The sequence below is a fragment of the Heteronotia binoei genome, chromosome 17, assembly GCF_032191835.1.
Source record: "Heteronotia binoei isolate CCM8104 ecotype False Entrance Well chromosome 17, APGP_CSIRO_Hbin_v1, whole genome shotgun sequence".
Taxonomy (NCBI): Eukaryota; Metazoa; Chordata; class Lepidosauria; order Squamata; family Gekkonidae; genus Heteronotia; species Heteronotia binoei.
In genome coordinates, this window is record NC_083239.1 from 830,706 (window position 1) to 855,102 (window position 24,397).

At 44.7% G+C, this 24,397-nt stretch overlaps 1 protein-coding gene across 3 annotated transcripts in view; it reads left to right on the top strand.

The window, feature by feature from the left end:
- The window catches only part of FRMD4A (FERM domain containing 4A), a 449,437-nt gene that overhangs the window by 372,588 nt on the left and 52,452 nt on the right, over positions 1–24,397 (top strand). For all 3 annotated transcript variants that reach the window (XM_060258276.1, XM_060258274.1, XM_060258275.1), the window contains exon 14: positions 10,558–10,699. In XM_060258276.1, coding sequence (XP_060114259.1) covers positions 10,558–10,699 — 142 coding nt within the window. The remainder of the gene's footprint in view (positions 1–10,557; positions 10,700–24,397) is intronic.

A 24,397-nucleotide genomic window follows, 5' to 3' on the forward strand; every position in this document is an offset into this window, starting at 1 on the left:
TACATCAACATTAATCCCTGCCACAGAAAGTCTTTGTGGTTTGCTATTGGCCTGGACCACTTTCAACACAAGGTCCTCCCCTTTGGGTTTTCAACTGCCCCTTGGGTCTTTACCAAGACCATGGTGGTCATCACCCCACATCTTCACCTGCAGGGAATAACCCTGTTTTCCTGTATAAATGACTGGTTATTTGTAGCAGACCCCCGCAAACATTTGCCACATGACGTAGAGTCTACACTGTCTCTTCTCCAGGAGCTGGGTTAATGCATCAATCAAAAAAATGTCCAACTTGATACCTGCTATCTGAGTGCAGTTCATCGGAGCACTGATAGATTCTCAGGCTTGCAGAGCATTCCTTCCTCTTCAGTGAGCAAACGCTGATCCAACAATTCAAATCACAGCCAGATGTTTCAGCACTACAGGTCCAAAGACTCCTGGGTCTTATGGCAGCAACCACCAATGTTCTGTTATTTGCCAAGCTTCAAATGCAAACATTACAGCTCTGGTTCATCTGGATATTCTGGCCCAGTGGTTCATCCTCCATCACTTCATCTGCATCTACCATCACATGTTCTGGCTTTACTAATGGTGGCGACATGAATGCAATCTACTAGCTGGTGCCACATTTCACCCACTGGCACCTTCCGTGACAAAAACAATGGATGCATCACAGTGGGGCTGGGGTGCGCACATGAGAAGACTCTTTGTTGGAGCCCCTTGGCTTCCTCATCACAGCTGCTACCACATAAGCTTTTTGGAGATCCTAGCTGTCAGACACACTCTCCAATCCTTCTGGCCATTTGTCTTGGAGAAGGTAGTCTCTATCCTCACAGACAACACCACTGCCCTTGTTACATAAGCAAATAGGGGAACGGTTTCCAGGAAACGCTGCAATATTGTGATAGAGATATAGACAGAGTCCAGGGGTGGCCAAACAGTGGTTTGGGAGCCACATATTGCTCTTTCACACATATTGTGTGTCTCTTGAAGCTCCCACCACCCCGTTGGTCGGCAGCTTGGAGAATGCATTTAAAGTTAAAGTTGTTTTCTTTTCACATCCCCCTCTCCCTCCTACATCTAATTGCTTTCTTTCCACCTCTCCCTCCTCCAACTATTTCCTTTCTCCCTCAAATATCTGACTTCATGTCTTGCAGCTCTCAAACATTTGACATTTCTTCTATGTAGCTCTTATGTTAAGTAAGTTTGGCCAGCCCAGGTATAGTCCATGATACTTTCGGGTTGCAACACATCTCCCATTAATTTAAAATGTGTAGGCGGATCTCCTGAGAAGAGAAGGAGCTTTTCTCTATGGGTGAGAGCTCAACTGGACTTACCTTTGGCCAGTCTTCTCCTCTTTGGGTCACCCCAAGTGGCTGTGCTCAATAGGGGTGTGCAAAAGAAAATTTTGGGGGAAAATTCAGATTCAGGGGTATTCGGGGCTAAAAAATTTGGGAGGCAGTATATCTCCTATAGATTTGGTAGCCGAATCTGATTCCGGAGATATTCGGCTATTCCCGAATATACGGCCCCATTATACCCTATGGGCCATTGAAATCAATGGCAAAATAGGGTATAATGAAAGGCAGCTGGAGGGGAGGGGGTTTGAGGTAGAGGCCCCACAGGCAGTGCCACGTCCCAGAGCAGAATCAGGGCCACCATGCTACTGCCATTGGCACAAACAGTACATTAGATCAAACTAGAGAATCTCTGTTTTCCAAAATTGGGGTGGTGGCTCTCTGCAAGGACTGCTGCACAGAACCAGTGCATTGAATGCACTACTGCCATGCAGCAGAGATGGGGCATGGACTTCCTGCATGTCAAGCATCTGCCCACTGAACCACAGCCCCACAGAAGTAATACCTGTGTGGAATCCCTCAGCACTCCACTTGTTTGTCACCGAAAGAAAATCTTGCAAACTAGGGCATGGGTTTTAAAAGAAGCGGATGAAAAATCAAGGCTGCTCAAGGGAAACCTTGACTGACATGCCAAGTGGCATGCAAATATCACCTTTGCTTTTTTAAAAGCAAGTATCTTGGGAACCTGCATTACACCATACTTACTCTATAGCTTGGTTCTGGCCTGGCACATTCCCAAAGAGAGAAGCATTCTTTTTCTATCACAATAAAGCTGAGAGACCAGTCATCATGAAAACAGTCCAACACAATGGAATCCCCAGGTCATAACAGAGATATTGGCTTCCTATCTCAGTAGCCATAATAATTAATAACTAAGTTGTTTAGTTCTCAGCTTTTCATAGAAAACAGATTATGTTGGTTTTAAAGGTGCCACTGCAGTCAAACTTAGTTCTCAGGCATGTTATTTAACCCCATCAGTACCTGTTCTGAATCCAAAATTGCAGCTTTTCTGCTCTTGTTTAATATGTTTATCCACTTCTAGCTGCAGTTACCACGCTGTCATTTTGGCATCTAGATTCTAATGGTGCTTCCTGGCAACAAATCCCCCCTTATGAAATATGAGGGGACACCCTTTTCCTTTAATCTCATGGAGCTCTGTTGTATAAGACAAAACAACACAGAGAAACATAGCAACCCAATGACACCCACCACCAGTATCCTCCCCAGCAACCAGAATGGGGGGGGGGGGGGAGGAACTTTTAAAAACCAATCCTAAATTCACAAGAAATCACACTATGCAGCGGAAAAACATGCAAAAAACCCCAACAACAACAGTATCCAGGAGAACCAAACCACAAGACACAACCCCACAAAAACAGCTGCCCATCTACCCCCAAGCAACAAAGGAAGCACCAGTAAACTCTTTAAAAACATCTGTCAATGTCCACAAAACAGCAACAATAATTAAATCTGCAAGCAACCACTAACACAACTTGTGATGAGAAATTTAACCAAACAAAAACAGTGAACAAAATACCCTGTCCCCCATCCAGCAATAAAATAATAACAGCAATAATACAGTAATGAATGAAAGTATTGAAATATTTCTGTAACAAGCTTTTAAACCCTGCACAAAAGTTTAACTTCTAAAGACTTGTCGAACCCCCCTCCACCCCAAAAGAAAACTTTAATCCACCCCAAGCAGGCTCTTCCCTGAAACAGGGACACTTTATAAGACCAGTCGCTCTTTTTTTTATTAAATATTTTTTAAAATTTATTTTAACTCAAACATCTTACAGAAAAACATAAAGGTCCAAAATATGAAACTCACCAGTAATGTTACACAAATTAAGACAAAGTTAAATAATTAGCAAAGTGGATTCTTAAAAAGACCATTTTTCCATTACAGATTTATGTTGAGGTAAATCAGCATGTGACTGCACCTCATCCGTCATCTCATCTGGTGTAAAGTAATCCCAAACTTTGAGATGCCAAGCTCATAGACTAGGGGATTGCTCATCTTTCCATTTACAAGCAATAACCACTTTAGCTGCATTGAGTAAAGTCATTATAAGCTCTTTATCCTGTTTCAAAGCAAATCCAGATTCCCAAAGATTCAAAAGAATCAAACTCGGAGAGGGTGGGATCATAACCCCTGTAATTCTGAAAATTTCCTTAACCACCTGTTTCCAGAAGGTGACTCTCTCTCTCGGCTTGGCTTCGCGAACGAAGATTTAAGAAGGGTGCAATAGTCCACGTTTGCTGCAGGCTCGCTGGTGGCTGATCACTGGGCAAGACCACCAAGCATGGTAAAAGGTAGCCTTGGAACCACAACGTTTCCAACAGTGAGGGGACATATCAGGAATCGAAGGTGAAAGTTGAGCAGGGGTTAGGTACCATCTAGAAATCACCTTATATGTTTGAAGCCTAATATTAAAAGCAGGTGATGTGTACACTGCAGTATTCCAAATGCAGCTCCACTGAACTTCAAATAAAGAAACACCTAAATCCTTATGCCAAGCATTTTGGTAATTATGTAGGAAAGGAATTTTTGAGTTTGTCAGCATGTTATGAATTCTCTTAATGAACCCTTTAATGGTGGTCACATCAAAATATAATATCTTTTCAAAATCGGGGAGTAATATGCATACAGGAGAAATAAATTTGTGAGTGCACCACAAATGTAATTGGAGGTATTCAGACCAAGGCAAAACCATAGAATGGTTCTTTTCTAACTTTGTTTTTTCCAGGAGAGCCCCCTTCTTTGTTACATCAGCAAACTTAATAATATCATTCTGTCTCCAAGTTTGAAAAGCAGAAGATGAAAACAGCTGCTGGGAACCATTTTTGGCCAGTAAATGTTGTTAACAGTGAAGTGGGAGGGGCAAGAACTTTATGATGCCTTCTCCAAACTTTTACAGCAGCCTCTAGAAATAAACTAAGTTTCATGAGGTGCAGTCACATGCATGGTTAACAAACAAAGTAATGGAAGCTGTAAAAGGTAAGAAGGACTCCTTTAAGCAGTGGAAAGCTAGTCCAAGTAAGATTAATAAAAGGGAGCACAGGCTGTGGCAAATCAAATGCAAGACTGTGATCAGGCAGGCAAAAAGGGACTATGAGGAGCATATTGCAAAATACATAAAGACCAACAATAAAAATTTCTTCAAATATATTAGAAGCAGGAAACCAGCCAGGGAGGCAGTGGGGCCCTTGGATGACCAAGGGGTCAAAGGATTACTGAAGGAGGATAGGGAAATGGCTGAGAAGCTGAATGCATTTTTTGCCTCCGTCTTCACTGTGGGTATCATACCCGCCTGAACATAGAAGCTATTGAGATTTACAAACACCAGCATAATTTTAACAGAAAGGAAGAAGGCATTTCCATCCACCAATCTTGGTATCCAGCTCTGCAAAACACCCTACAGACTATAAATTGCAGAAAGTCACAGAACAACCAGTACATTCCACAGAACAATCAGCACAGTCAACAACCATCTTCCTTATCTTCACACCCCTTCCAACCCTCCCAGCAATTAACACAGAACAATGGTCACATTCAACAGCCAGTTTCCTTATCACTACCCTTCCAGGAAGCCCCACCAAACAATGGGCACATCCACAAACCAATTGCCCTTTCACCACACCCCCTCCAGCCTACAAATAGCAGCTCTCCAGCAGCCCTGGCCTCACTCAATGCACAGCAGCCAAGAAGGTCTGAGCGCCTGCTCCGGCTGCAACGCCACTGAGGATGTTCTCCGCAGCTGAGAACGAAACGTCTGAAAGAAAAACTTTCTCCAGTAGAACACGGCACTTGAGCCCGAAAGATTCTACAAACCCTAATGATGTTACCAGCCGTGAAAACCTGAAATCTTTGGAGTGAAACATGTCTTACTGAATTGTCACAAACTGTCAATATATAGGTCCTACTCTTACAAATGGAATAAATTTGTGCAGTACATCTCTTTGGTAAATGAGTCCTTGTCTCATGCTGGATTCCTGATTATTTTTGATTTCCTCCTCAACCTTGTGGACTCTGGTCTGAGCCATTTTTAACTACGAGTGTACTTAGCTATAATATCGGCATACCGCCATCCAGTGGATGGCTACTCCATATTCACTCACCTGGACACCAGACCATTCTTGAAAGGGCTGCTGCATTTGCATCCACCAGTCAAATGTCCTACACTGCCATGGGACCTTCCCTTGGTTCCCCATAAACTAATGGAGAAGCCCTTTGAGCCCATGGCTACCTGTTCCCTTCAACAATTGTCATGGAAAACGGCCTCTCCAGGGGCCGTCGCTTCCGCTGGAATGGTAGGGAACCCACGGCATTATGCTGCAGCCCTCGTTACCTGCATTTTTACAAGGATGGTGTGCCTGATGGGAACTTTCTATTGAAGGTTGTCACTGAATTCGATCTCCAGTCAGACATTTCACTTCCAATCTTCTTTCCTTCCCCTGAGAATGAAGCCAAGAGAAGGTCACACTCCCTTGACATGAAAAAGGTCTTGCTCTTTTTTCTGCATAAAATGTGTTCATAATGCAAAAATTCCAGTCCATTCATGCATACGATATGCTTGCATAGCACATCAACAAGCCCACAAGGTCTCTTCTCAGAGACTGTCTGTTAGCAGAAACTATCAAACTGTGCTACTTGTCGGCAAAACACCCACTTTCTGGTCTTGTCCATGCCCATCCAACCAGGGCTCTGGCTATGTTGATTGTGTTCCTGAAGGGCACACAGCTACAGAAAAGCTGCAACGTGCCCCTTGGGCTACTCCTCATACCTTTGTCAAACACTGCCCTCAGTGTTCATCTCCGTCAACAGACAGCAGTGGGCCAATCTGTTTTGCAATCTTCTTATGCCTTTGGCTTGCTATTATCCCACAGATGGGATGTACAGAGACCACAAAGAAGATAAACTGGTTGTTTACCTGTAACTGGATCTTTGAGTGGTCATCACCCTCCCTCCTTTCCACTGCTGTTGGTCCTCTGGTTTTCCTTTTTGAGGATCATACAATGGTCAGAAAGAACTGGTGGGATGTTCATGCCCATCCCAGTGGGCTCCTGCACATGTCACTGGGAAAAGGGCTAAAAATTCTCTTTGGCTTTGTAGGTTACCAATCAGGATTGGTGCAGGTGCCCAAATCACATATGTGTTAATGCACAGATGACCACTCAAAGATCATCAGTTACAGGTAAGCAGCCTGTTTTTCTCCAGAGGTCAAATCTACCAATATAGTGGAAAGGGGCAGGTAGACCTGTTCTCCAGAGGCCTGGTCTACCCCCACGGAGGACAACATTTTCTGTAATAAAAGTTGACTTAATTCTGTTTTCTCTTATGATATTTAAATTATTCTTAAAATATAGCTTAAATACAGTTTAAAATAATTCATTCTGAGATTTTTACAAGGTTATGAAAATAACCTTCTAAAAATTAATTTATGCAATATTCAAATGTAGACTCATTCATGACAGACAGTAAGAACATAAGAGAAACAATGTTGGATCAGGCCAGTGGCCCATCCAGTCCAACTCTCTGTGTCACAGAAGAACATAAGAGAAGCCATGTTGGATCAGGCCAATGGCCCATCCAGTCCAACACTCTGTGTCACATAAGAACATAAGAGAAGCCATGTTGGATCAGGCCAATGGCCCATCCAGTCCAACTCTCTGTGTCACAGAAGAACATAAGAGAAGCCATGTTGGATCAGGCCAATGGCCCATCCAGTCCAACACTCTGTGTCACACAGTGGCCAAAAATCCCAGGTGCCATCAGGAGGTCCATCAGTGGGGCCGGGACACTAGAAGCCTTCACACTATTTCCTCTCCCCCCCCCCCCCGCCCAATAGAATCGATGCCTCAGGAAGAAGGCATTTGCCATATTGCTTGGTCCACAGAGAGCAAAAAAAAAAAAAAAAAAACTATAAAGTTTATCCTTCAAGTTAAGACTGTGTAGTGTTAAAAGTTTCCAGGCTGCATATCCAAAAGTTTTGTCTTCCTTCTGTTGTCTCAGCTGAATAGTTTTTTTCTTCTGGAAAGATTTCCAAGTTTGAAGATTGTGGTCATCTAAAGAGATGGATGCTAAAAAGTTTCCTCAGCTGTTACAGTAGTTAGTTTCAGAAAAGGGTCCAAAGATTAGTATTTCCAACCTTCTATCCAGGTTGGCTGCATTCTGTGACATATATTACATTGCCACACTAAAGACAATGTTCTCATTTTTTTGAGAACATCATTATTTGTAAATATTATGCGTTGATAGCTGTTTCCATGTTTACTTGATATTATTTTAAGTTGTTTACTGGCATTGTGTATTTTTAAAAATAAATATAACGCTCACAAACCCAGATTGCTTCTGGGATTGTACACCCCCTCCTCCCACCTCCCTTCATGTTTGATGCAGAATGACAGAATTAGAAAGCAGTGGTAGTTACTTATGAGGTATGAATGCATGTCAATAGGATAACTAAAATTAGCTTCCCCTGCCTCCAAAAGAAGCCCGTTTAAAATCTACCAGGGACCGGGCCTTTTCTGTTATGGCCCCTTCCTGGTGGAACCAGCTGCCGGAAGAGGTGAGGGCCCTGCGGGACCTTGCTCAGTTCCGCAGGGCCTATAAGACAACCATCTTCCGGCTGGCCTATGACTAACTGGCACAAGAAACTTAAGTGTGGTTTTACTAGACTTCTGCTGTTCTTAATGTTTTAAATGTTTTAACTATTTTACTGTTTAAATGTTTAAACCTTATTTATGTTAGATTCCATGTTGTGAGCCGCCCTGAGCCACTCGTTGGCAAGGGCGGGATATAAATCATAAAATAAATAAACCAACTGGAATTCGAAACCTGGATTAAAGTCTGATTTAAAATCTCAATTAGTGGGGGAACACTAACTGTAGTTAACCTGCATATTTGCATTTGTACATACTAGGTAGCCTCAGCTAGTTTCTTCCTTGTGTTCTGCACAAGAGGGAAAGTACAGGAAGAGTAAAGCACACACACCTAGCAACAAAGCAGGTTCATGGGCATTAAAAAGTTAAGTTTCTCACCTGAATGCCGCCAGTGTGTTCCTTTTTATCTTCCTCACTTGGGTGGGGAATGGATTCTGTTGACACAGTAGATGTCAGGAGATGTGACAGTTGATATTTCTGCAGGGCAGAAATTACTTTAGAGCAGGCGTGTCAAACTCATTTGTTAGGAGGGTCAGATCTGACACAAACGACACTTTGGGGAGCCAGGCCACCTGTGTCATAAAATGTAATGTGAGGTAGCAGAAATATAAACTTTATAAAGGACACAGACAGACACAATTAAATATATTATGTTTTAACTTAAAATACAAACATGCTTAAAATTCTTGCAATATTTTGTTTAAAATTTAAAGGTGGGGTCATAGTGGGTTTTGGCAATGCAATTTTAAAAATAAAAGATCAAGGAAAAGCATAAGGATCACAGCAGAAACTAAAAATATGAAATGCTCTGAGCCTGGAAAAACAAAGAAATAGCATTGCAAGCTTCCCCCTCCCCGGGGTCTACTCAGACTGGCAATGGCTCTCCAGTGTAATATCCCCCGTTTGGCTGTGGTTCCCAGATTAGAGTCAAGTCCATTCAGCAGTGACAAGCTGGCTCAAAGCATCAACCCTTTATTTTCAAGGACACAACTCCAGGAAGCATGAGCTTCAGCTGGCGATAGGAGTGCTGAAACTGATTGCCACTCCATTGAAACACATTGCAGCACGGACAAATTTACAAGAAAAACATGGAATGGTTTTTCCATTAAGGTCTCTGGGCCCTATCTGGTCCCTGTTGCTGCCTGCAAAGCCAAGGCAGAAAGAGCTCAGAACTTTGTCAACCTTGAAGCTTCAAGTGGTGAGGACAGGAGGGGGAGGAAGGGAGAGAACAGCCCTGTGGGCCTGATTAAAGCCCTGGGTGAGCCAGTTCTGTCCCATGGGCTGGATATTCGACATTCCTGCTTTAGAGCCTTGCATGGTACGCTGGTGTAAAGACAAGTTCATCAAATGTGATCGTTCAAGGTTAAGCAGGGAATTATTGGTATCTTTCATATATAACAGAAAATTTTGTGTCAGAATGTGGAAATATAGGTGATCTTTTCATTAGCTGTGATTTTACCTGAGACGCTTGGCGATTCTTGTTTGTTAATTTAGGGTAATATTTAAATCCTTGATGGAAATGGATCCAGTTGGGCAGGGCTGGTTACTTTATTGATGAATGACTTACTCAGGGGTGTCAAATTCTTTTGTTATGAGAGCCAGACCTGACATAAACGAGACCTTGTTGGGCCGGGCCATGAGTGTCATAAAATGTAGTGCCAGGTAGCAGAGATAGAAACTTTATAAAGAACACAGCCAAACACAATTAAAGATTTTTAAAACACACACCTTAAAATGAAACATGCTTGAAACATTAGCACTTGTTGGTCTTAAAGGTGCTTTCTTTGTATCTCTCCCATGAGATCCAGGGAGCTTTCCTTCCTTCCCTAGGGGACTAGGATGGGAAGGAGCTTCAGCCAATAGAAGGGAAAGAGGCTTGGCTCAGTAGCTCTGCTGTGCAATTGAGAGAGTCTGGCAAAGCAGGCTCTCCTCCCCCTCTTACTCCCCAAGGAAGGAGCCTCAGCCAATAGAGAAAATAGAGGTTTTGCTCTGTAGCTCCTGTGTGATTGAGCAAGTCTTGCAAAGCAAGTTATTATGCAGAAGGAAGCAAGAGAGAAGGAGAAAAAAGCGGAGGAGAGCCAGTTCCTCGGGGGCCTGATAGGAGCCCTCTGGGGGCCTAATTTAGCCCCTGGGCCACATGTTTGACACCCCTGATTTACTGTTTGTAAATCCTTGTTTGGTTTTTGAAACATAGTTGTTGAGATTTCTTATCATACTTTGATATTCTTTCCAATGTATTTCTTATTATCATTACGTTGACTGCAGCCTCTAGAGGTGTATTCTGCAGGTGATATCAGTATAAGTCTCCTTGAGGAGATCCCAGGAGAGGCAGGATATATATATATATATTTATATATATGTATATTTAAAAAGATAGCCTTTGTCATCTGGTTTCCTTGTAGGACTATTCCTTATTCTTCTGGGTGGTTGTTGTAAGTGAGTGGGCAATATATGATTGCTAATAATTCTGGGACAAATAGGACTAAGTTTCTTATTTGATAACCACTCTAACACCAACGTCTGCTTTTTTCCCCAGTCCAAAATTCATGCAGCACGGAGCCTAAGCGAGATTGCAATTGACCTGACTGAAACTGGAACGCTAAAGACTTCCAAACTAGCCAACATGGGGAGCAAAGGGAAAATTATCAGCGGCAGCAGCGGAAGCCTTTTATCCTCAGGTATGTTCCTCTGTGATACAGATTGGTTATTTATTGAAAAGCAGTTAGGGATTGTCATGGTACTTGTTGGAGCCAAACAGTTTGGATTAGCAGCTCGATTGTCCACAAAGTGCAAGACTCTCAAGCCAGAATTATTGTCACATCTGGGAAACACAGATGTAGGACATAGGACTCTGTAGTGGCATGTATAATGGTAAAGGTATTTTATTGATGGATCTCAGACCTCTTTTACTGTTGTCCCATAACCCTAGCCCTCTTGTATGATCTCTGGGGCACCTGAGACTTTCTTTGATGACTTTTAGAAGGGGTTCTATGGCAATCCTGTTTCGGAGGTCTTTTCCCTGAAATTGGATGATAGTCTATTGATATGCTTCTGTTGGCAAGTAATTATGGACCGTGGCATTATTTCTGTTGTGATTTTAGATGTTCATATGCTGGTACACATGTATTGTAAGCTGTCTTGGGTTTCCATTTTAGAGTGAAGGAGAGAGAGAGCAGTGTCACAACAAGTGCTACCAATGCAATTGTCAGTCTCAGTACATAAGCACAAAGCTTCTAACTTGTGGGTTACTTACAGCATGATTGGTGGCTTGCATCAGCGGAAACTACAGCAATCTCTGCAACATGGCAGGGGAAATGTGGACACAAAGTGAATGTATTAACACTATAAAAGAAAGTGGTGGCACCAGTCTTGCAACCTATCTTTGGTTGAGTTGTAGCAACCCAGTAATGGACCACACCTCACCTACAGAAGACCAGTGCTTTACTCTAAAAACTCAGAATGAATATGTCAGGGTGTTTTTTGAAAGGAGAGTGGGCATGTAGCGACTCTGATGCCATTTTTTCTGTAAGTCTCCAAGCCTTTTTATTTCCATTTGTTGGGTGTACAGAGCAGCTAACAGCCAATCAGGAGAACCCATGGAATTCTGGCGAAGCCAGATGGGAAGGGGGAGTAGAAAAGAAAATTTGTTGAAGGGTCAGCTTTGAGTTAGATAGGGTTTGTATCTCCAGGATGTTAGGTTGGAGAGATCCTGTCTCAGCAGACATTTTATAGGTCTCAGAGCCTGACTTTAGGAGAAAAGAGGTTGTGGAAAAGCCAAAGATTCACCTAAAGAATTTTCAACACTTGACTGACAACACTTTACTGCACCCAGAAATTGACAAAGTAAAGCATTATAATTGAATGAGCCCAGCAAATGCTGTGTGTTTATATTCATAAATATTTTCTTCCTCTTTAATATCCTTATGCTCCTGTCCAAAAAGGTCAATAAAAGTTGCTTTTTCCCAGTTTCCTCTATTTCACGTATAAAACAAGAGCATTTAGAAGCCACTGGAGATCAGTCTGCAAAGTGGAGATCTGGCAGAGACTAAACTGGTCAAATTTCATGTCATGTTACCTTTGCTCAGATGTCATGTGAAACCCTGACAGTCACAGTGGCTGACGTAAAAATACAGGTGGATGCTACACTATTGGGGACCCTGAGATCAGCTTCTCTCTAGAGGCAGTTTGCACTCTCACCTTCAATCTTTTCATCTTATTTTATTGATCCAATAAATTTTGAGCATAGGCATTCACTAAAGCTGGGGTGTCAAACTCATTTGTTACGAGGGCCGGATCTGACATAAATGAGACCTTGTTGGGCCAGGCCAAGTCGGGTTGGGCCGAGCCGTGTTGGGCTGGGCCACGTGTGTACCTATTTAAGATTAGGTGGCAGAGATACAAATTTTATAAAGAACACAGATAAACACAAATATATATATATATATATATATATATATATATATATATATATATATATATATATATATATATATATATATATATATATATTTGTGTTTATCTGTATATTAAATATATTATATATATTAAAAAACTTAACACATGATTAAAACATTAGCACTCATTGGTCGTAAAGATGCTTTCTTTGTATTTCTCCCACAGGATCCAGGGAATTGGGCAAGGGAAGCTCTGGCTCTTTCCTTCCTTCCCCAAGGGACTGGGGGAGGGGAGAGGAGCCTCAGCCAATAGAAAGAAGAGAGGCGTGGCCCCATAGCTCTACTGTGCAATTGAGAGAGCCTGGCAAAGTAAGCTATTCCTCCACTTTTCTTCCCCAAGGGAGGAGCCTCAGCCAATGGAGAAAAGAGAGGTTTTGCTCTGTAGCTCCTGTGCAACTGAGCATGCCTTGCAAAGCAAGGTGTTATGCAGAAGGAAGCAAGATATATGGAGAAGGAAGCAGATGACAGCCAGTTTCTCAGGGGCCTGTTAGGAGCCCTCTGGGGGCCTCATTCGGTAACCATTGGTAACCATTGCTGTCCTTTCTTGAAGGCCTGGCAGAACATCTCTGCCTTACAGGCTCTATGGAATTGCATAAGATTCCGCAGGGCCCAGATGTCATCTGGCAGAGAGTTCCACCAGGTCAGGACTAGGACCAAAAAGGCTCTGGCCCTTATCGAGGACAGACAGATTTCTTTAGGGCAGGAGATCACCAACAAGTTATTACCAGTAGAGTGTAATGCTCTTCCAGGGACACAGCAGTGGAGTCAGTCCCGTAGATACCCTGGTCCCAGACCACTGAAGGCCTTGAAAGTCATAACCAGAACCTTGAATCTGAGTCAGTACTCGACCAGAAGCCAGTGCGGCACAGGTTGGATATGTGGCGTCCATGGCATTTCTGGCAGGACTTGTGCCGCTGCATTCTGGACCCATTGGTGCTTCCTGGTCAGACCCAAGGGCAGGCTAGTGAAGAGCAAGTTACAGTAGTCTAACATGGAGGTGACCATTGCAGGGATTACTGTGGCCAGATCAGAGTGAGGCAGGAGGGAAGCCAAATGCCGAGTTTGGCAGAGATGAAAAAAATTGCCATCTTGGCAGTGTGTGTAACCTGTGTCTCCATCAAACGGGAGGTATCCAGCATCACTCCCAAACTCTTCACAGATGGTGCTGGTGTTAGGGGGTGCCCCATCAAGAGCTGGTAAACTACACCCAGTTCCAGTCCCGCTCCTCCTAGCAAAAGAACCTGTCATTAATGGGTTCAGTTTCAGTATGCTCTTTCTTAGCCAGCCACCACGGCCTCCAATCCCTTGGCCAGAGACAGTGGGACAGCAGCTGATCGGTCACCCAACAGCAAATTCAGCTGGGTGTCATCTGCATACTGATGACATCCAAGCCTGAAACTCTGTGCTAGCTTGGCAAGGGGGTGCATATAGATTTTGAACAACATCAGGGAGAGGAGTGCCCCCTGAGGAAGCCCACTCGCCAGGGGGTATCTAGTGGACATATCCTCCCCTTGCACCACTCTCTGTACCCAACCATGGAGAAAGGAGGGAAGCCATTTTAAGGCCACCTCACGTATTCCCACGTCAGCAAGGTAGTAAGTCAACAGATCATAGTCAAATGTGTCAAACGTTGCTGTGAGATCTAGTAGCAACAGCAATGCTCATCCACCTTGATCCATCTGTCTATGGAGATCATCTGTTAAGGCGGCCAATACAGTCTCTGTCCCATGGCCAAGGAAGAAGCCAGACTGGAATGGATCTAGTGCCAGTGTGACCTCCAGGAAGTCCTGAAGTTGCTTGTCTACCACTGTCTCAATTACTTTACCCAGAAACGGCAGATTGGAAACTGGACAGTAACTGGCTGAATCCGAGGGATCCATAGATGGCTTTTTCAAGAGTGGTACAAACACTGCTTCCTTGAGGCCATCTGGAAACATTCCGGAAGGAAGGAAGGAAGGAAGGAAGGAAGGAAGGAAGGAAGGAAGGAAGGAAGGAAGGAAGGAAGGATGAAGAAGAAGAAGAAGATGATGATGATGATGATGATGATGATGATGATGATGATGATGATGATGATGATGATGATGATATTGGATTTATATCCCGCCCTCCACTCCGAAGAGTCTCAGAGCGGCTCACAATCTCCTTTACCTTCTTCCCCTACAACAGACACCCTGTGAGGTGGGTGGGGCTGGAGAGGGCTCTCACAGCAGCTGCCCTTTCAAGGACAACCTCTGCCAGAGCTATGGCTGACCCAAGGCCATGCTAGCAGCTGCAAGTGGAGGAGGGGGGAATCAAACCCGGTTTTCCCAGATAAGAGTCCACACACTTAACCACTACACCAAACAAAGAAGAGAAAGGACCAGTCCTGTGTAAGGACCAGTCGTTTTCGACTCTGGGGTGATGTTGCTTTCACAACGTTTTCACGGCAGACTTTTTATGGGGTGGTTTGCCATTGCCTTCCCCAGTCATCTACGCTTTCCCCCCAGCAAGCTGGGTACTCATTTTACTAACCTCAGAAGGATGGAAGGCTGAGTCAACCTCGAGCCAGCTACCTGAAAACCCAGCTTCCACCAGGGATCGAACTCAGGTAGTGAGCAGAGCTTAGGATTTCAGAACTGCAGCTTTAACACTCTGCACACGCCTAAGGGCAGGTTGATAATTTCCTCCATGGAGCCCCAAATCCTCTCACCAGCCTTGACCATCCAAGAGGGACACGGGTCAAGTAGGCACGTAGTCAGCCTGGCAGCACCCAGGACCCTGTCAACATTGGAAGAGGAGAGCAGACTGGAAGAATCAATGTGAACCGAATGACAGCCTAATGTGATAAAGGGGCGTGTGCGCATGTGTGTGCGTGTGTGAGAGAGAGAGAGAGAAAATACAATGCAGGAGAAACTGAGGGGATGAAGCAAGTTAAGAATAGGTTTTTAGTGAGAGACTGAGCCCATGTAGATGATTAGAACTCACAGGGATGAGTTCTTTCATGCTGAGGTAGCCCAACTCTATATCAGCCTTCCAAGTGAAAATGAAGATTTTACTACACCTTGGGTACAGATACAAGGACAATTGTATGGAAATATATGTGGTCATAATGGCCATCTAAATGCAACTTGGGAGACATAACTTCTGCTTTGTTTTGTTACCATCTACACAGCTGGTGCACTAGAAGTGAGTTGATGTCCTTTCTTAGGCCTCTGTCCTAAAGACCTGTCCTAGTTGACTTCTTAGTTATATTATCATCTTCCACACAAAAAAAAATAAAGGAAGGAAGATCGAGGCTGTGGGAGTCAAGAACTCACCCACCCCCATTATAGGAATGGGTTGTGATAATCTCTGCAGGAAATAAGCTTTTGTGCAAAAGACCAATACATTCTGTGTCATAACTGTACAGTGTATTTATCAGCAAAATCAAAACATCTCTGGGCATCTTCCAGAGGTTCGCAGACTTGTTTTTAATGAAGGAAGATCATATTCCTCACAAAATGTAACACATACTACAGCATGGATGATGGTTGCCCAAAAGTAGGAAAGAATGGGACAGAGATTTTACTCGCTTCCCACTTTCACTCTATCTGACTTCTCAGAGCAGCAAGAATTACAGCTCTGTTGTTACTCCCTCTTCTGTGTCCTCGAGAGATGTATGTTTTGTTGTCTGGCTCAGGATGGCTCCCATTAAAGCATTAATAATAAAAAGGCATAGCCACAGCTACATTTCTTCCAAATATATGTGCTCCTGATCCAACAAGCAAGATCTGTGTTTCCCCATTGTCAATATGCTCTTTCCTGAACCTGCTTTACACAGATCTTGTTTGAAAGAACACTGTCCAAGCATGTTATCATGTTGTCTCAAAGGAATGGTGCCCATTTTCCTCCCCTGAAAAGATCTCACCTGCAGCACCATTTCTCCAGTTAGCCCTTTGTGGGCATGTACCATTTACTACCATTTTTTCTCGTGTGCCACCAGATGGCTTTTTGCAGGCTTTTAAGAGGAAAAACCTGACGATTGCTATTGCACTGAAGCGCAGTAGTGTAATGATCTATTGCCAGTTATCTGTTTCCATTTCAAATAGTCCACTGAGTTCCTAGTGTTTGATCTGAAAAAATATAATCTTCTTCGTGGTCTCTGTGGTTCACACCAATGGGATAGAGTGCACCTGCACCGGTTCCAATCGATACTTCAAAGCCTATATAGAAAGGATTTTTGTGCCCCTCCCATGGCCATGCGCGTGGGTTCCACCGCGCATGCCCATTGGGACAGGCACGAGGATCCTGCCAGTTCCCTTCTGGCCACTGCAGAGACCAGTTTCCCTTTCCAGCCTCTCATCAGTACTTACATTACAACCCTCGATTATTTCTTTCCTCATTGGATTTCTGGAAAACAAAGACTATTTTCAGCACAGGGTAAGGACTAGTTACCCTCGTCTCTTCCCCTCTGGGGGAACAACCCTCACACTTGGACCCTTCAGGGCGACACAGCAACTCAACTACCGCATGGAAAAACCTTGGGGTTCTTCAAAAGGTGCAAACGGTGTGGCAGTAAGATCCCCCCCCCCCCGCAACAGACACAAACTTTGCCTACTGTGTTTGCCCACTGACCAGACTCCTGCACACATTGTGCAAAATTATCCAAGCAGTCATGAAAAAACCGTGCTGCAAGACTTAAAACACCCTTAGAAGCACCCTTACTGCGCCTTCCATGGTCACTTCACAACACGGCACTGGGCTCGCCTCCACCTCGACCCTGGCACGCCCTTGACTAGTGCTCAGTCTGATGCTGACAGGTCAGTGCTGAAATGCTCGACCCCGGCCTCTGAATTGGAAGCCTCCACTCCTGCCAAAAAACGCAGGGAGGACAAAGAGGAAAAGAAAGATAAGGAGAAGTGATGCAAGAAAGACTCCAGCGAGATCCACTACACCGCGATCCACTTCCCCTAGGATGCATTCCGACACTGGGCAAAATAATAATAATAATAATAATAAATTTATTCTTATATCCCACCCTCCCTCGCCAAAGGCGGGCTCAGGGCGGCTCACAAACATGGAATTCCAGTAAATTCAAGTAAAATTCCAGAATTCAAGTAAAACAATGTAAACAGTTTTAAATATAATCAATTTCATAACAAGTTATTTAAAATAGATAAAACAGATAAATAGGTGCTAAAAATACTGTAATGCCTCTGCTCCAACTTTTGCATTCCCCGATTTACGAGCTGTCAGGTCAGACAGGCAACACTCAGGACACCGGCTTGTCTGATTTCAAAACTGACTTTATCCAAGAGTCATCCCGATTGAACACTTCTCCGCTACTGAAACCAACACTGAAAGGTAGACCTCTAACACCAGAACAACCAACTGCACCTAGCCCAGACATGCTGACTCTGAAGCAACCAGATGACCCAAAGTTGCCTCCGCCACCACCGTGCTGGGACCCACTGCAATCTTCGAATATGTATGGAGCATATCCGATGCCCTCCTTCCCATGGATGCCTCATCCACATCCAGACAGGGAAACTTGCTCCATGATGTCACACCACTCCAGACACCGAGATCGGGATCACCCAGTACCGGAGCCACCGGCACCGAAGAGACCCAAACAGGATCGTACTCCAAAAACCCCTCTGCCACCAAAGTCATCTCCGAAACCGAGAACCTCGCCTAGATCACCGGATCTGTTGGAAGGAGAGTCACCATACTCCGACTCCGATTCCAAATCAGCCCAGTCAGAACAACCGGACGCAGGGACGGAGCCATCCCCTCCTCAACAGCCTTTGGAGGAAGTCTCCATCTCACCTTCGGAAGATCTCAGCGCATGCAGTGACTTTATCAAGTGAATGGCACACACACTCTCCCTCTCGCAACCAAAACCTACCGTAACAGACACCGCATTCGACATACTACGAAAAGACGCTTCCACACCGGTGGCACTCCCGATGACCTCAGCGCTCTTACAGGCTGCCAAAGCACCGTGGAATAAACCAGTTTCAACACAGATTTCCATGAGGAGGATTGATCATATGCATAAGATACAAAAGAAAGAAACAACTTCCTCTTTAATCATCCAAAACCAAATTTGGTAGTGGTTACTTTCTCCTCCAAGAGTAAGAAGGCACACACTACACCACCAGACAAAGAGGGGAAGAAATTAGATGGCCTTGGCAAAAAATTTTACACAGCCGGAACACTGGGCATAAAAACATCTAATTATGCGACATGCATGGGGAGATACCAGTATGCACTCTGGGAGAAAGTCACAGAATTAATTTCTCTTATACCGGAAGACAAGCATCAGGAATTCAAACACCTCCAGAAAGAAGGGATGCTGATTGCCAAACATCAGGTAAATACGGCAAAACACTCTGTATATATTTGCCAAGACAATTACCACAGCAGTTACGCTCAGAAGCCATTCCTGGCTTAGAGCCACAACACTCCCCCAGGACACCAGATCCTGGGTGGAGGACCTACCCTTCTAGCAGGATGGACTTTTCAGCTCCACCACAGACACCGCTCTACAAGAATTGGACAAGAGCATTAAAACATCCAAAAACCTGGGAGTCTCAACATCATCTCAATCCCAGAAACATAAAACATGGTCAAAATCCTGGTCCAAAAAACCATACACGAATCTTCACCAGAGAGAGCATGGTCCCCCAGATCACAGCACAGCCAATCTAGATCACCTTACGGGGCCAAGCAAAAGTTCACCCCAACACAACAGCAACCCAGACACAAGGAAGCCAAGTCAAGCAAACAGCCTTTGACTCCACACCCCGATCCCCAACCGCATCCACACCCGCCCGCCACCACCCATACTTACCTGCATAGCAACAAATCACATCCAAATGATTCATGCAGACTCCTCCTCTCTCAGACATAATCATCATGCCACCAACACCTGTCCTGTTGGAGGAAGTGGAAAATTTCATTACCAAATCAGCAATAGAACCAGTTACAGTACCCAACCGCAATATTGGTTTCTTCTCCCGATATTTTACAATCCCCAAGAAAGATGGCGGACACCGCCCCATCATGGACCTCAGAACCCTCAACACATTTATAGTTCACAAAAAATTCTGGATGGTATCGCTCCAGAATATTCTGCCCCTACTCTGGGAGGGGACGTGGATGGCCACTCTGGACCTCAAGGATGCATATTTCCACCTAACTATCCATCCTGTATCATGTCCTTACCTTTGCTTCGCCATTGGAGACTGTCATTTCCAATATACTGCCCTTCTCTTTGGGATCTCCACAGCGCCCAAAGTATTTACAAAGACTATGGTAGTAATTGCCGCCCATCTACATCTACAAGGGATACTTCCTTTCTCGTACATAGACTGGCTGGAAGTCTCCACAGGAACTTCAGAAACACCTGAACACCATTATGACACTATTACAAGACCTGGACCTCCAGGTCAACCTGAAGAAATCACACTTACTACCATCAATCTTAGGACAATTAAAAGGAGCGATTCTGGACCATCTCTGCAGCATTTCTATCACTGGACAGGATAGCATCCATAAAGAACCTCATCGGCATCAGGAGGACGCCTTGGCACTGCAGATTCAATGCCTCCTTGGCCTCATGGCATCCACCACCTCAGTTCTACTGCATGTGCATCTACGCATGTGCCCCCTCCAACTATGGTTCATATGAGTGTTCAAACCATCCAGACACCCTCAGTCACGCAGACTCACCTTACCGCAATGTGCCCTACAATCCCTAGTGTGGTGGGAATTGGACTACAACCTAATGAGAGGGTCACCCTTCCAACTCCCAGCACCATCCAGGACTGTTACAACAGATGCCTCCCTATGGGGCTGGGGAGCCCATCTAGCAGGGATATGCATAGGGGCCCTTGGGAGCCACACCTCCTACGGTGTCACATAAACTTCTTGGAGCTCCTAGTCATATGGCATGCACGCCACTCATTTCAACATCTGATAAGGGGTGAAGATTTCTCAATATTGACAGACAACACCACGGCCCTTTATTATCTAAACAAACAGGGGGCACAGTCTCGCTTCGACTGTGCAAATTGGCCATGGACATATGGGAAGACTGCCTCACATGGCATGCACACCCCATAGCGACTCATCTCCCAGGCATTCAGAATGTGACAGCGGACTCCCTCAGCAGGGGAGGAGCATCATTCCACAAATGGGAATTGAACTGGCAGTATCTTCAACCCCTATTTGAGGAATGGGGTAACCTGGACATAGATGACTTTGCTGCCTGGGAGAATGAGAAATGTCTAGCATTTTGCTCCAGAGGGGGCGCAAATCCTCTAGCACTAGGGAATGGACTCCTTTACCCTTGGCATCACAAACACCTCTACATGTTTCCCCCTCTAACTCTCATGAACAGGGTTTTACACAAAATCATGGAGGAGCATCCAGTGGGTATCTCAATCACTCCCTGGTGGCTGAGACAACATTGCTTCCCGACCCTGATCCACCAATCCAACAGATCACGGTACCATTTCCCTCCAGCACCGGACCTTCTCCTGGCACACGGGGGTTCAATACTTCATCACAACATACCTCAACTGAAGCTAACGGTGTGGAGGCTGAACTAGTCAGCCTGTCAGACAGAATACACCTCCTAAATAGCTGCTGGCCATCCACCAGGAAATCCTACACCGCAAAGTGGAACTCCTTTGCATGCTACTGTGAACATTGGGGAGCCCAGGCTCACCAAGCAAGTCTCACCCTAATTTTTGGATTTATACTATCCCTAACGGATAAAGGTCTGAGTCATTCATCTCTATGAGTATACTTAGCTGCGATTTCAGCATCACGTGAGCAAGTAGATGGATTCTGTTTTCAGATGTCCATCCACAAAAATGTTTCTCAGAGGCCTCATCCGCCTTTTTCCACCAGCATGCAGGCCAGCATCCACATGGGATCTACCTCTTGTATTACCCAAGCTAACAACGAGGTCATTCTCATCAACTTCTAGAATAGAAGATGGCCTTCTTGATAGCAATTACGTCTTCCTGCAGAGTGGGATAACTACGGGCTCTACAATGCAACCCGCCCCCCCCCCCATCTCACATTTAAGCCAGAAGGCATAACATTAGCCCCTGACCTGAACTTTCTGCCGAAAGTCATCTCAGAATTTCACCTGCCAATGGACATTATCCTACCTGCCTTCTTGCCTTCACCTTCCTCGGAGGAGGAGAGGAGACTACATACCTTGGACGTCCGACAGGCTTTGTCCTATCTTCATCAAACAAGGGAGTTCAGGCGTTCATTCTCTCTGTCTCCTATGCAACCAGAATGTGAGGGAACAGGATATCCTCTCAATGTCTGTCGAAGTAGATCATGGAAACTATTAAATTATGTTACTTATTAGCAAAAAGACCTCTTCCACATCATATCCGTTTGCCAAGAGCACTGGCTACATCTACTGCCTTCCAAAGAGGAGTTCCATTGATGGACATCTGCAGAGCGACTACCTGGGCTGCACCACACATGTTTGTGAGGCACTACACCCTGGACGTCCGCCGCTCGCAAGCTTCGGTTGGTCCTGGAAGCAGCACATTCATGAGGCCCTCCAGCACCCTCCTCCAAGTAGGCCTTATTCTGCTTGCTATTCTCCCATTGGTGTAAAGCACAGAGACCACGAAGAAGATAAACAGGTTGCTTACCTGTAACTGATGATCTTCAAGTGGTCACCTGTGCATTCACACCACCCGCCCTCCTTCCCTGCTGCTGTCAGACCTCTAGGGGGCACAGCGGTCAGAGGAAACTGGTGGGATTCTTGTGCCCGTCCCAATGGATGTACGCAGTGGAGCCCGCGCACATAACCATTGGGAGGGGCACGAAAATCCTTTCTATAGCAGGGGTGACCAACAGTAGCTCTCCAGACGTTTTTTTGCCTACAACTCCCATCAGCCCCAGCCAGCATAGCCAATTGCTGGGGCTGATGGGAGTTGTAGGCAAAAACATCTGGAGAGCTACCGTTGGCCACCCCTGCTATATCGGCTTTGAAGTACTGATCAGAACCAGTGCAGGTGCACTATATCCCATCGGTGTGAATGCACAGAGACCACTTGAAAATCATCAGTTACAGGTAAGCAACCTGGTTGTTGTTTTTTCTTGTGAAGATGTAAGAGGAAAGATGCAGGCAACTTTTTGTCCAGATTATCTAGAAGGAAATGGAGAAGGGAAGCTACAAGATAGCAATATTGGGGTGGGAATTTACTGCTTAACAGATTATTTTCAACCCCGTTGCACGTGATTTATTTCCCTGCTTACAGGTTGAGAAAACCAAAGGTGTGAGGTGACTCATCAGGCAAATGGATCCTGTTTTCATGTAGTTATTGTTCATATGCGTGGAAAGGATTTAAAAAGCAGTGGCAAGTCCTTGTACCTGCATGAGAGCCAATGCAGTGTCGTTGCAGAGTGCCTGAGGGTGAGGGAAGCTGGACGACAATGTGCACCAAATACCCTGTGTGGGAGCTCTGTCATTAATGCACAGGCCTCTACAGTTGACACAATGATGAAAGTAGAACAGAGAATCCTCAAAATATGGAAGTAACCCACATCAGAGCCATTTTAACTCTACAGAAAATGGGAAAAACTGAGGGGGGGGGATGATTTGGTGACTTTCTGCAGAGATAAATTTGCTGTCCGACTTGGAACCGACTGCATGGACTTCACCCACCGCTATTTATTGAGTGAAGCCATCACACGTGCTTCGAGAAGCTTAATGTGGAATATATTCAACAGGGAGCTGAGCAGCAGACCACAGACCAAAAAGGAAAGTCTGCCTCCTTCTAATTCTGCCACCTCATTCCTTTGTCCTCTCCACAAAAAGGCAGCCATTGTGTTTTTGAAGAAAATTCTGTGGGACGTGATTCTTTTGAGATTCTCAAATGAAAGACTCTGAATGAATGCAGATTGTTACTGCATCATGGTGGGGGGGAGCGTCTGTTTATACACATGCATGCACACAAAACAAAATGTGGAAATCATTATGTGGCCTTCTGAAAAAAAATGCACCATAATAGAAACATGCAATAGGGAGTAGCCAGCCATCTGTTTATGATTACACAGGGAACTCACCAGGAACACACAGGCTCTGAGGTGGAATGTGGGTTAACTCTCTAGGCCTCTGAGTACCGTCTTTGCCTTACTTTAGTATCCATGTTGCTTTTATGCTGGACGGGCTCAGTGGAGGGTTAAAGTTGACTAAAATATGTCCCTATATGCACACGGCCTCCATCGTTGTTCCTTATGGAGTTCTCTTCTTTCAACCTGTAAACAGAACTGCCTTTCTCTTCCTTGGTGTACCACAAACAAGCCAGTGTTTGTTCTCAGAATCAATGGGTAGCAGTGGCCCAAGAGCCTCTGATTTAGTTTTGAACTGCTGGCTGTTTGTTCGTTTGGCTTCTCGTCCCTATTACTGTTTAAATAAGATAAGTGAACCCAAGGGAACATGCGGTGTATCCTTCAGAAATGCCTGTGCGTGTGGGCAAGATTCTTGCATTTGTAGAAGTGAGATAGCAGCTTGTTGATTTTTAGAGGGCTGCCAAGCAAAGTTAATATACGGTGCAAACCTATGCAGAGATTACGTACATCCTTCTGTGTCCATTAAAGTAAATGGGTGAGTAGCTCTGCTTAGAATTGCACTGCCCATTACTTTTGTCTGCTTGCCAGAAATACAGATAATGTAAATTTAAAAAACGCTAAGAGACACCATAAATTTTAAACAACAAAACAGTGAAATGTGGAGGTCAGTGGTGTTCTGACAAAGCTTGCATGTAGAATTCCAAATAGACAACAGCATGTAGCAAAAAGACAGAAGACAGTTCAAAAACTGGAGAGTCAGCGTTTGCCTGCTGGGAAGACTCTACTTTTTGAGAGGAGCTAATAGTGGCCCCTCACTATTGAGAATATGGGGGGGGGGGGGGGGGG